This window comes from Vollenhovia emeryi, unplaced genomic scaffold, assembly GCF_000949405.1.
Source record: "Vollenhovia emeryi isolate VEMERY1.0 unplaced genomic scaffold, V.emery_V1.0 DF939385.1, whole genome shotgun sequence".
Lineage (NCBI taxonomy): Eukaryota > Metazoa > Arthropoda > Insecta > Hymenoptera > Formicidae > Vollenhovia > Vollenhovia emeryi.
This window is the reverse complement of record NW_011966981.1, coordinates 72,090-82,578: the sequence shown is the minus strand read 5'-3', so window position 1 is coordinate 82,578 and position 10,489 is coordinate 72,090. Positions and strand designations below refer to the sequence as shown.

The window sequence follows — 10,489 nt, the reverse complement described above, 5'->3', positions numbered from 1 at the left end:
TGTAATTTTTGCCTGCCAATAATATACGCTATTCCGATAGTTATAAAGTAGAATCTATAGGAAAGATTCTTGTAATTGGCCAGCGCCAATTGCGCTTCCGCAAATTCCGCACCATGGGACATTAGAAAATATTTTTCGTCGGAACATATTTGGCGGAATGCCTGTGATTGGATGGACTTCGTTCCGCCAATTCCGCATTGCGCACGTTCCGCGTCCATGGGATCGCACCATGAGAAAAGCTGTGCGCTGATTGGATATCGCGTATCGCGCGTCGCGTCGTCGCGCTGGTCTGCAAGAGCCATAATTCGGAACGCACCCACGGTCTTGTATACAGTAGTGTCCCTAGAATAGATCTATTCTAGGGACACTAGTAAGACCGTGCATGCAGAGAAGCGAAGTCGGCAACACTGCTCGGAACTGGGGGTCTCTAGTTACTTGGATCGCAATTTTGAATAGCGTGATAGAGTCGAAACGGTTTGAAACGGTTCCTCTAGTTGCGCGATAATACATCGGGTTTCGGCGAATCCGGCAATTTTGCCTTCCCAAGGATGGACGAGACGCAGGCGAAAATCAAGACCTGGACGGAACTGATACAGTCGGGGAAACTGGAGGACGCGTCGGTGGATATTCAGGTTCGTATTGTTTCACGTTGGAAGTCGCGTCTTCTGCGAACGCATATTAATTTCGTCGTTAACATCTTCCAGACGAGTATCCGCGTCCGGCCGAGCAGCAAGCTGAACAACGATATATTTAAGTTGCTATTACACTTGTGTCGCGCAGCGGACAAATGTCACAAGCAACATTGCGAGGCTGGAAAAGGTGTCGCCAAATTAGCCAAATTGCTCTGCTCGCTACTGACCGAGGTACCTGATGACAACAACTTTGTCAAGGCCCTGTTCAAAATTGTCCGTTGTTTAATTTCTCTTAACCTGCACGACGACGCGGCGGAGATATGTTGTTACCTGCAGCCTGGCGGTTTGTACAATCCCCGAGACGACACCATGAATCTTCTGACAAAAGTGTTGTCCCTGTGGCAGATCTCGATTAATAATCTCACAGCCGAGCCTTTGAGCGCGGAGAATTATAACAAGCTGAAGAGTGTCCTGGGGTACGAGATAAAAATGGTACAAATAGCGCATAAGAATTACACAAACTATTTGATCACGGAGATAAGCAAATATTTAGATAGATTGGTAGCGATTGACAAGAATAAGACATATTTTGATGATTTTTATAAATGCGCGTTGAAACATTTGTCAGGGGTGCAGTTGCATTTAGACGAGGACGACAAATACGTAATATACTGTCATATACTTCGTATCATATGTAACATAGTGTGTAGGACCGTTGATGCGTCTGGCATTGAGTCTGCGATGAAACCATTAGAGGAACAGTTCAGTTATTTCGAGGCACTTCTGGCAGAAGACGAGGAATGTCAGCAGTGCTTTCGACAATTTCGCGTCTTGTGCACGACCCTTTTAGTGCCGATGGAGGGTATTGTCGGCGACAGTGCCAAAAGCATACGAAGTATTGTTGACTGTGACTCGAACGTTGCGCGGAAGTATGGATGTGCGGGAGGTCTTCGATGGAATGCGATCAGCGCCGCGGAGATATTCGAGCCTGTGCTTGCTTACTGGGAAAAGCGCGTGGATGCCGACAAGAGCACGCTCGAGCGTTTGCTCGACACTGACGTCTTGCTGGAACTAATGAATTTGTTTGTACACATGAACAGAAATGAATTTTACTCCCAGCACGTGTCGGTCAAGTGCAAGTCGTGCCTGGGCAAACTCTGTACAGTTAAGAGGGACTTGTACAACGCGTTGGTGATGAAATGCAGATTAGTCAGTCTAGCATGTAAGTTTCCCGTCAAAACTCTGCCGGCGAAAGTGTGCGCTGTTGCTAGGAAAATTATGAGGCGAAATGTCGAGTGGGTCATTCGCGAAATGAAGGAATCCGAATGTAAGCGCTGGAGACAATCGTGGAACACTTGTCGTAATTTAACTTACAACGTAGGCATACTGTCTGAACACGTATACGAGGAAAGTGTGAGCTTGTTCACCTTCTTGTGCAGTTGCATCTCTCAACTCGACGGAGTCGAACCGAGCCCTACAGATTCTGAAAGCTTCAGGAATCTTGAGAATATTATCTCTTTCGTGCTGGACAGATTGAGCGTTGTATATTACAGCAATAATTTGTATAGGAAAGCTGCGACTGTGTGCGCATTGAATGCCTTGTTAACGTATAACCAGTCAAACACAAAAGCTTTTCGTAGATGGGTGCACATTAAGAAAATTACTCCCAAAGAGGTCGCAAGCTTATCTATGCTGGAGTGCTTGACCAGTAATGAAGATGAGATAATGAGCGAACTGGGACTTTCAATCGATGTCTCTAAGTACGACGTTACCGCATTGTGTCTGCGTGAAGTGAAAAGTTTACTGGAGGAACAGGTCGCGTTTGAGAACGGTGTGGCAGCGGTTCTGGAAAAATTGAGGAAGCTACAGCCAAGTGATCAATATGCACACACGGTGCAGTTATTAGGATATTATTTCTTAGGTTTCAATTACGCGAGCTCTATTCTGGAGTGCCATGAGCAAGCTATACACGATTTGAAGCAGAAAAAGTCGAACTCCGTAGCTGTTCTGTGCTTGGAAGCTAATTTGAGTCTTTTTACTTTTGCGGAGAACTTGCGAGTCATGATTAAGCAAACTCAATTGGAAATAGAAAGTACAACGTTTGCCCTGTGCGCTCCCAAGCTACGAGATCTAGTCGAGAACAAATCACCAAATGTAGTTCCTGCTTACACTATGATAAATGTAAAAAAAGACACCAATCTTAAGTTGTATCTACAAAACTGTTTGAAGAAGTGGAAACAACTGTTTAGTCGCTACTTTGTAAGTTACTAGAGAGTATTTATTGTGTCGGGCTATTATCGAAAGCTTGTGGTCCAGTAATCATGTGAGCGTACTTTATTGTCGATAGAAAAGAATTGTCAAGGATTGGGAGCCTAAGCTTATACTTTGCATGCTGATAACGGCCGGTGAATATGCTCGATTATATCGGTATGAAGACTGCGAGGCTGAAATATGGACATTGGCATACAAGCTGGCATTAGAAACAAACGATCATACAATTATTTATAGTATGTTAACCATTGTAATAATTTAGCATTTATCACAATTAAGAGAAGAAAATGTTTCATTGATGAGTTAATATCTTGTTACAGTCACGAGTCGTTGTATATCGTTGAGACAAATCGATTACGATTGGATTACCACTGCCAGGGAACATGTTGCGAAGTACAGAGATTCCAAGGACGGAGATGTAATTGCTACCATTGCTACCTTTTGGATAAGTTTAGCAGACATCTATTTTGAATGTGGAAAGGTAAGAAACTACAAATGTAACCTGAAACGTGCAAATATTTTATCTAAAATATAATGTGTATGCAAAATTTCCTGTTTTTTTCATTTTTCTAGTATGCTGATGCTAAGCAATTACTTGCCGAAGCTAGGAGTCTTCCAGGAATCTCATTTCTTGGCAATAAATCCGTGTATCTGTTAAGTTTAGATGCTATTATACGCAACAGCCATTTTTATAACATGCAACACGAGGATTATTGTTCTCATGTTGAGGAAACTCGCCTTGCAATGAGGAGCTTGAATCAGGATCTGTTGAAGGAAAAATGTAATTATAATATTAAGCTACGTTCAATTTACACATAAAATTACTCGACCATTCACAAAGAAATCTTTTTCCAGGGGCAAATCAAGTGACGTATCTTTTCAGTTATGATGTAGTTTTCACCACTGCAGTTAATTTGTCCATGAGAATAAACAGTCTATTATCTTTTCGTGGTATCAGTCCGGATTTAGTGCGACTCTTAAAATCGGCACAGAGTCTAAACGTAATGCTACGTACCGCCGAACTGTTGAAATTGTTGTGTTACATCGATCTGTCGCGTTTACAACTGGACGACTGCGAGGTGAAGCTGCAAGGTCTCGAGCACATGTTGAACATCGAGACGTTTCAGCTGTCGATGGAGTCTAAACCCGTTGAGATACCAGTCTCTCATCTCGCGGTGACTCCCACGAGGATCGCGGATCCTGTGAGAGACGCGCCGCAGCACGACGCTTCCCCAGTGCTCGGCAAGAAAGTCTTCGACTTGCCGAAATTTACGTTGCACAGAGATTGCGACTGCTACAAGTGCGGCAACGTTTCGTACCAGTACATGGTGTTTGTCACCACTTGCGTCAGGGCGCAGCTGTACGCCTTGCAGAATCACACTGCGGCAGCGCTAGATCACTTCCACGGCGCTTTCGAAATCAGGCGGAGACTGTTTGAAGAGGAAAAGTCAGTGCTGCCTGAAAACTGGCCCCGTGATGAAGTCGGAGCGAAGCGATTTTCTTGGCAAATACATTTCTACATCACCGATTATATACAATTGTTGATCGACTTCTGTTACTTTCTGAAAACGAAGATGGCATCGAGACAAGAGGACGTGCGCGATATTATCAATTTAGCGATCAATGTGTGCCGCAAGTATCAATTAAAGGAGCATCCCGTCTATAAAATGGCCGAGGAATTGGCACTTGACCACGAATTCCAGCTGGCATTAGAATCTTCAGACTTCAGGCTAAGTATGTACTCTCTAACATCTGGCTTTCTTTTTCAAGACAAATTAAATAAGATCTTTGCATTTATTTGCATATATTATATATTGCATTATGATACTTTCTGTTGCAGAGTTTGTAGTTCCGCAGCCGCATGACATTGATGTAAGTGACCACGCAAAAACCTCGATTGATCCAAGCGTATGCGTCACGCCATCCGTTCAGAACCGTCGTGCCAAGAGGCCTGCTTCAATTCGACGTAGAAAGAGCCCGATAGCTTTGAAGACTAAACTAAATAAAATTAATCTAATTTGGAGCGATGACGAAGATGACGATAGCTTATCACCGCCGGCCACGTACTCTAATAGAAAATGCAAATCGTATACAAATTTAGTGAATAGAAAAATTTTGGAGGAAGATTTAGTGGATGACATTAATTTAGATGTAGAAGACTCTGTATCCAAACAAACAAAGTTGGAAAACGCGAATGAAGATAGAAACAGTACGCAAAGGAAATCGACGAAGGATATTATGATCGAAGTGACATCTTCAGTTCCAGATGTATCGAAGAGTTTGATGAACCTGGTAGACAAGACAAATTTACCTGCCACGACAGAAAATATTGATAAATTGATAGAAAGTATAGAGAACCTCAAGATTAAATCGAAGACAAGAAAAAGTGTTAGAGATACGAAGCAATTAACTGTCGCTGATTATAATAAGAATATAGATCAGGCCATAGAGTTACTGAAAGACATGGCAATAAAGGAAAGGACAAGTGAAAATATTGATTCTTCTACGCCGACAAAACTTGAAAACATTGATAAATTGCAAAACCACAAGGTTCCAAACATGCATAACGAAAGGAAATTTTTTAAAACCAGAACATTGAAAGAAAAACTAGAAAAGAGTACATCGAACACGTTATTAACGAATGAGTCTAAAACTTCACGAAGTAAATGTCCCAAATTACTTTTAAATGATGAAGCCGTCGATACAAGGACAACAAGGTCCAGTGACAGAAGGTGTAAAAAACAAAATCCATCGTAAAAACAATATTAATGTAAAAACTGCCTATACATACTTACATAGTAATATGGAATTTCGTTTTGTAATAAATCGTTGTATAGAATCTTGTAAAATTTCAGATATAGTTTCAACAAAAAGACTGCGTATATTCCAGCGTGATAAATTATTTTTAATAAAAGTTAGGTTTTATAAATAAAGATGCATCGTATTGTATTATATTTAATAGAAGATTGTAGGGTTTCATGCATTATAAATAATTTCGAATAGATAAAAATAAATTCAAAGTTTATATTTTCTATTGTACTTCATGAAGTCATACATTTTGTTTTATTTATTTAATTATTTTATGAATTCTATTCAATGAGATGTCGATTATTTTGTACTTTTATTCTTGTATTCTTGAAATAAATATACAAATGTCCAATCACAGTAGCACATCTGATGAGGGTGAGGGAAATAAATATGATTGGTTAATTTCTTAAGACTTAAGCCTACCACACAATGCCAGGCAGCAGGCCATAGAATTTCTGACGCATTGGATTGGTTGGAAGAAAATGTCCGACGAATCCAGCGCGTCAAAAATTCTATTTCCTATTGCCTGTTGCCTGGCATTGTGCGACAGGCTTTATACTTCCTGCCGTGGCCATGCACTGCGTGCGTCTTCTCGCGCAACATGGCGACCGGCAAGGGTCTTGCCGCGATTCTTCGCCCGAGGACCATCAACCTTATCGGGAACAATAAGCTGAATAAGTTCTCGCGCAGCGTTTTGCGGCAATGCAGCGCGTGCCAGCGATACGTGGTGACCGTCGCGTCTGCTGTCGATTGGAGTAGCGACAAAAGTAAGATACACCCTCGTGCGCATACGAACCTCGCTGTATTACATCATTCTCATTTTTCCGACGAAACTCCGTACCCGCGGCACTTTCGCTGGCCTGTCAACAATCTCCTCGCCCGTCGTGTCGTCGCTCCCATCCTCGACCGTGCGAATTTCCATCCGCCGTACGTTTCCCGTCGTGAGACACCCGCCGCGTGCACGCGGTTTCTCAATGCGCTGACATAACCTGCAAATCAGCATCGCATGTATAATGGTTGTGATATATTACATGACTGGTATACACTGGACTGTTCTAGGAAGTCAGAGCTTTTTCCTTCAGAATGCCATTGTCTATCTGTATAAATATTTATATTAATGTCAACTGTTACATATCAGAGCTGATCCATTCTATATTTTTAGACACTCTGATATTTCTACGAGTCATTTTACTTTATATATTAACAACGGAAAGTTTTCAAACCTTTGTAGATATGGGGAAAGTAATACGTCGCTGCCGTACTAGAAAAGTAACAAGTCAAACAATATTGTGGAACAATTTTTAATTTTCAATCTGCTTTCAGATCGAACCTCTGCTCCAAACGCAACTGAATTGCCAAATTGTTTTTATTCTTTTCTTGATAGATTTTTCTCCATAATTTGAAAACTCGTCAAACATTTCTTGCTTTTACTATTTTTAAAAGTAAGATATAATCTTTGCGCTGATTCTTTTCTTGACACTTAAAATGTATACACTTTTGGTTAAAAATATGTACATTTTTGACTTGATAAATTATGAAAACTCTTTATTTCTGACTTTTACCATTTTTCTCGTGCAAAGATCTATTCTAGAAAATCAGTTCTTTTTTTTCTTTGGATGCTATTATTTGCACTTGTAAGTGGCGATCGTGGCGCAGAGGATTGTGCGCTGGTCTGGTAATCCGAAGACCCGGGTTCAAAACCAAACAAAAACATTGTTGGTTTTTCGTTCGATCGCCACATAGCGAAGTGGATATAGAGAGAGGTGTTATAAAAGGTTTGGGCACGTTCCTTCAAAAACGCCTTGTAACCCTAAGGGGAATCAATAAAATATACTAGTACTATTTGCACTTGTATCCGAATAAACGTCGACTGACCTACGATGGAGAAGTTAATTTGCTCTATAGCTTTTTTCAATAATTATCTTTGCTTGTACAATACATTGTCATAATTAGACTTAAACAACGTCCATTGCAGACGTAGGGAGAATAGCGCAGCAACACAGGGCCATACACCTAACAAGTAGACTGTTAAAACGCAACTATTACGAGATCCTGGGCGTCTCCAAGAACGCCGCGGCGAAGGACATAAAGAAGGCTTATTATCAGCTCGCGAAGAAGTATCATCCTGACACGAATAAGGGAGATCCGGACGCCAACAAGAAGTTCCAAGAAGTTTCCGAGGCGTACGAGGTGTTAAGCGACGACACCAAGAGAAAGGAATATGATACGTGGGGCGCGACCTCGGAGCAAATGGGTATGGGAATGGGCCACGGTCAGGGTGGGCCCAAAAACTACAGTCAACACTGGCAGTACAGGTCGACCATCAATGCCGAGGAGCTATTTAGAAAAATATTCGGCGACGCCGGATTCCAAAGCGGGGCCTTTAACGATTTCGAAGACTTTACGGAAACCAAGTACGGTTTCGGTGCGGCTCAAGAGGTGCGCGATTACGATTCGTATGTTTCCCCCGATTGACGCAAGGTGCCGGTAACGCTCCCCTCTCGTTACAGGTGATAATGAATTTGACGTTCTCCCAAGCCGCCAGAGGCGTTAACAAGGACATCAACGTGAACGTAATAGACGCCTGTCCGAAGTGCGGAGGTTCGCGCTGCGAGATAGGAACCAAGCCGGCGAAGTGTCAGTACTGCGACGGTACGGGAATGGAGACGATAGCCACCGGTCCTTTTGTAATGAGCTCGACTTGCCGGTACTGCCAAGGCACGAGGATGCACATCAAGTTCCCGTGCACGGAGTGCCACGCGAAGGGACAAACGGTGCGCGAGTGTTTCTACACCCGCAGATTATCTCGTCGTTGCACAAATTGTATTCTAATCGCATTTTCAGGTACAACGCAAAAAAATAACGGTGCCGGTCCCAGCCGGAGTAGAGGACGGCCAAACGATCCGTATGGCGATGGGCAACAAAGAGATATTCGTGACATTCCGCGTGGAGAAGTCTCGGTACTTCCGCCGTGACGGGCCCGACGTGCACACCGACGCGGAAGTCTCGCTGGCGCAGGCGGTGCTGGGCGGTACGATTCGAGTGGAAGGCGTGTACGAGGATCAGACGATACAAATAATGCCGGGCACGTCCTCCCATACGCGAATCCGCTTGAACGGCAAGGGACTGAAGAAGGTCGACGGACTGGGCTACGGTGATCATTACGTGAATGTCAAGATCACCGTGCCCAAGCAATTGACGGAAAAGCAGCGGGCGTTGTTTCAGGCGTACGCCGAACTCGAGACCAACACTCCCGGCAGTGTATACGGTGTAACGTATAAGACGGACGGTAAGGACAAACGTTGAAATAGATTATCATTTTTAATATCTTGTCTCGAGTTGTCTGTCGATTTGTACATACGTTTGTTTGTAACGTCGAATATTTCATGGATTATGCGTCGCTTGAGTTTTCCCCTGTGTACCTGCTATTACTAATTTAATAAAATATGTTACAATGTTACAAAGGCGTTTCATTGGCGTTTCTCGAAATGAAACGAAAGAAATTCTTGTACGAAATTTTTGCGATAACGGAAATTGGAGTGGGACTTAATATGTAACTAATTCAGTGTAAGATTTTCAAGTAAAGTCTTGTTCACTAGTAGCCTCAATGTTTTTTCTAGGCACGTCAGGTCCAAAGACGCAAACTCAAGCGAGGCGAGAGGTCCAAAATGATCAGAATGATGGTCTACTTGGAAAAATTAAAAAAGCTATATTTGGATAGAGAATGAATTGTAAGTAGAATCAGATGGAACATAATTTGTGTCTATGACGCATTTACTGTAAACACACGATATATATATATATTCTATAATTATAACTAGAATGATCGGAATGCTTGTGAACAAAACTGCAAGGCCTAATCTACAATGTGCTCTCTGCACCAAGAAATATTCTATTTTATATCAACTAATCGAGACGCTTAAAAAACTTGTCGACAATGTACGCGATTGTATAACATACAAGAACCCCGCACTAATCATATAGGAAATTGGATCTCGGTTAAATTGGCTAGTTTTCATATGTGTTGTAGCTTACGACCTGCTGAACAAAAAATGTAATGGGCTCAAACTTAAATAATGGCTAGTTACTGGGCTACAGCCAGTCAAACATAGAAAATTTGGGCTCCGCGGGTCTTGTTTGGAAATACTCTGAAGCATATTAGGAAAAATGTTTCAGACAAAAGTTGTTTGGTTCGATATATATTTGTTTGGTTCGGAATAGACTATATTTCATTATGTAGGGGTTCTTTATCAACTTGCACGAATTTTTGAAACGTATTTATCGACTACGAAATAGAATGTTTCTAGACGCAAAGAACACATTGTACATCAGGCTTAAACCATTCCCCAATTCTCTAATTATACGTTGTTTCCTACCAACCTCAAAGGATATTCAATTACATTTTTTATGTTTGAAGTTCATTATCTCTCATGGTAAAAATGTCTCGCAACAAGAATAATTTTTCGTAATTTCAAGTTACCATTAAAAGAAAACTAGTTGATTTTACGGGTCTTGAACATTCATGTATGCATCCCGGCAAAAGATGTTGGAAATATACCGATGTAAATTTCGCAGGTACGAAAGAATGCTATTCAGGTCCATTGCACTTGGTGGAGTCTATACGAGTAGCGTTAGGAAATATGCCTAACCGCGAAAACCAGTCTTCATCTTCCGAGCCCGAGCATCCAGGAGACAAACCTCTCAATAATAGGCCCATGCTTACCAAAGATACGTCGGACATCGATAGCAAGAATGACGCTAACCCTGGAATGCAGCGA

The 10,489-nt window shown here is 42.0% G+C and overlaps 2 protein-coding genes across 2 annotated transcripts; both read left to right on the top strand.

Moving 5' to 3' along the window:
* Positions 1 to 425: 425 nt before the first annotated feature.
* LOC105558076 lies at positions 426 to 5,742 on the top strand. Its single transcript, XM_012005585.1, has 7 exons — positions 426 to 632; positions 705 to 2,891; positions 2,980 to 3,139; positions 3,224 to 3,384; positions 3,477 to 3,684; positions 3,759 to 4,637; positions 4,744 to 5,742. The coding sequence occupies exons 1-7, from the start codon at positions 549 to 551 to the stop codon at positions 5,658 to 5,660; spliced, it is 4,596 nt and encodes a 1,531-aa protein (XP_011860975.1). The 5' UTR covers positions 426 to 548; the 3' UTR covers positions 5,661 to 5,742.
* A 529-nt stretch (positions 5,743 to 6,271) lies between these two features.
* On the top strand, positions 6,272 to 10,367 carry LOC105558073 (protein tumorous imaginal discs, mitochondrial). Its single transcript, XM_012005580.1, has 6 exons — positions 6,272 to 6,478; positions 7,687 to 8,150; positions 8,222 to 8,485; positions 8,556 to 9,000; positions 9,332 to 9,442; positions 10,287 to 10,367. The coding sequence occupies exons 1-5, from the start codon at positions 6,313 to 6,315 to the stop codon at positions 9,430 to 9,432; spliced, it is 1,440 nt and encodes a 479-aa protein (XP_011860970.1). The 5' UTR covers positions 6,272 to 6,312; the 3' UTR covers positions 9,433 to 9,442; positions 10,287 to 10,367.
* The last annotated feature ends 122 nt before the right edge of the window (positions 10,368 to 10,489 follow it).

Coding starts and splice junctions, on each gene's coding strand:
- LOC105558073 (XM_012005580.1), top strand. CDS start 6,313: ATGGCGACCGGCAAGGGTCTTGCCGCGATTCTTCGCCCGAGGACCATC. Junction 6,479..7,686: donor CGATTGGAGTAGCGACAAAA/GTAAGATACACC, acceptor CGTCCATTGCAG/ACGTAGGGAGAATAGCGCAG. Junction 9,001..9,331: donor TGTAACGTATAAGACGGACG/GTAAGGACAAAC, acceptor TGTTTTTTCTAG/GCACGTCAGGTCCAAAGACG.
- LOC105558076 (XM_012005585.1), top strand. CDS start 549: ATGGACGAGACGCAGGCGAAAATCAAGACCTGGACGGAACTGATACAG. Junction 3,140..3,223: donor CGATCATACAATTATTTATA/GTATGTTAACCA, acceptor ATCTTGTTACAG/TCACGAGTCGTTGTATATCG. Junction 4,638..4,743: donor ATCTTCAGACTTCAGGCTAA/GTATGTACTCTC, acceptor TTTCTGTTGCAG/AGTTTGTAGTTCCGCAGCCG.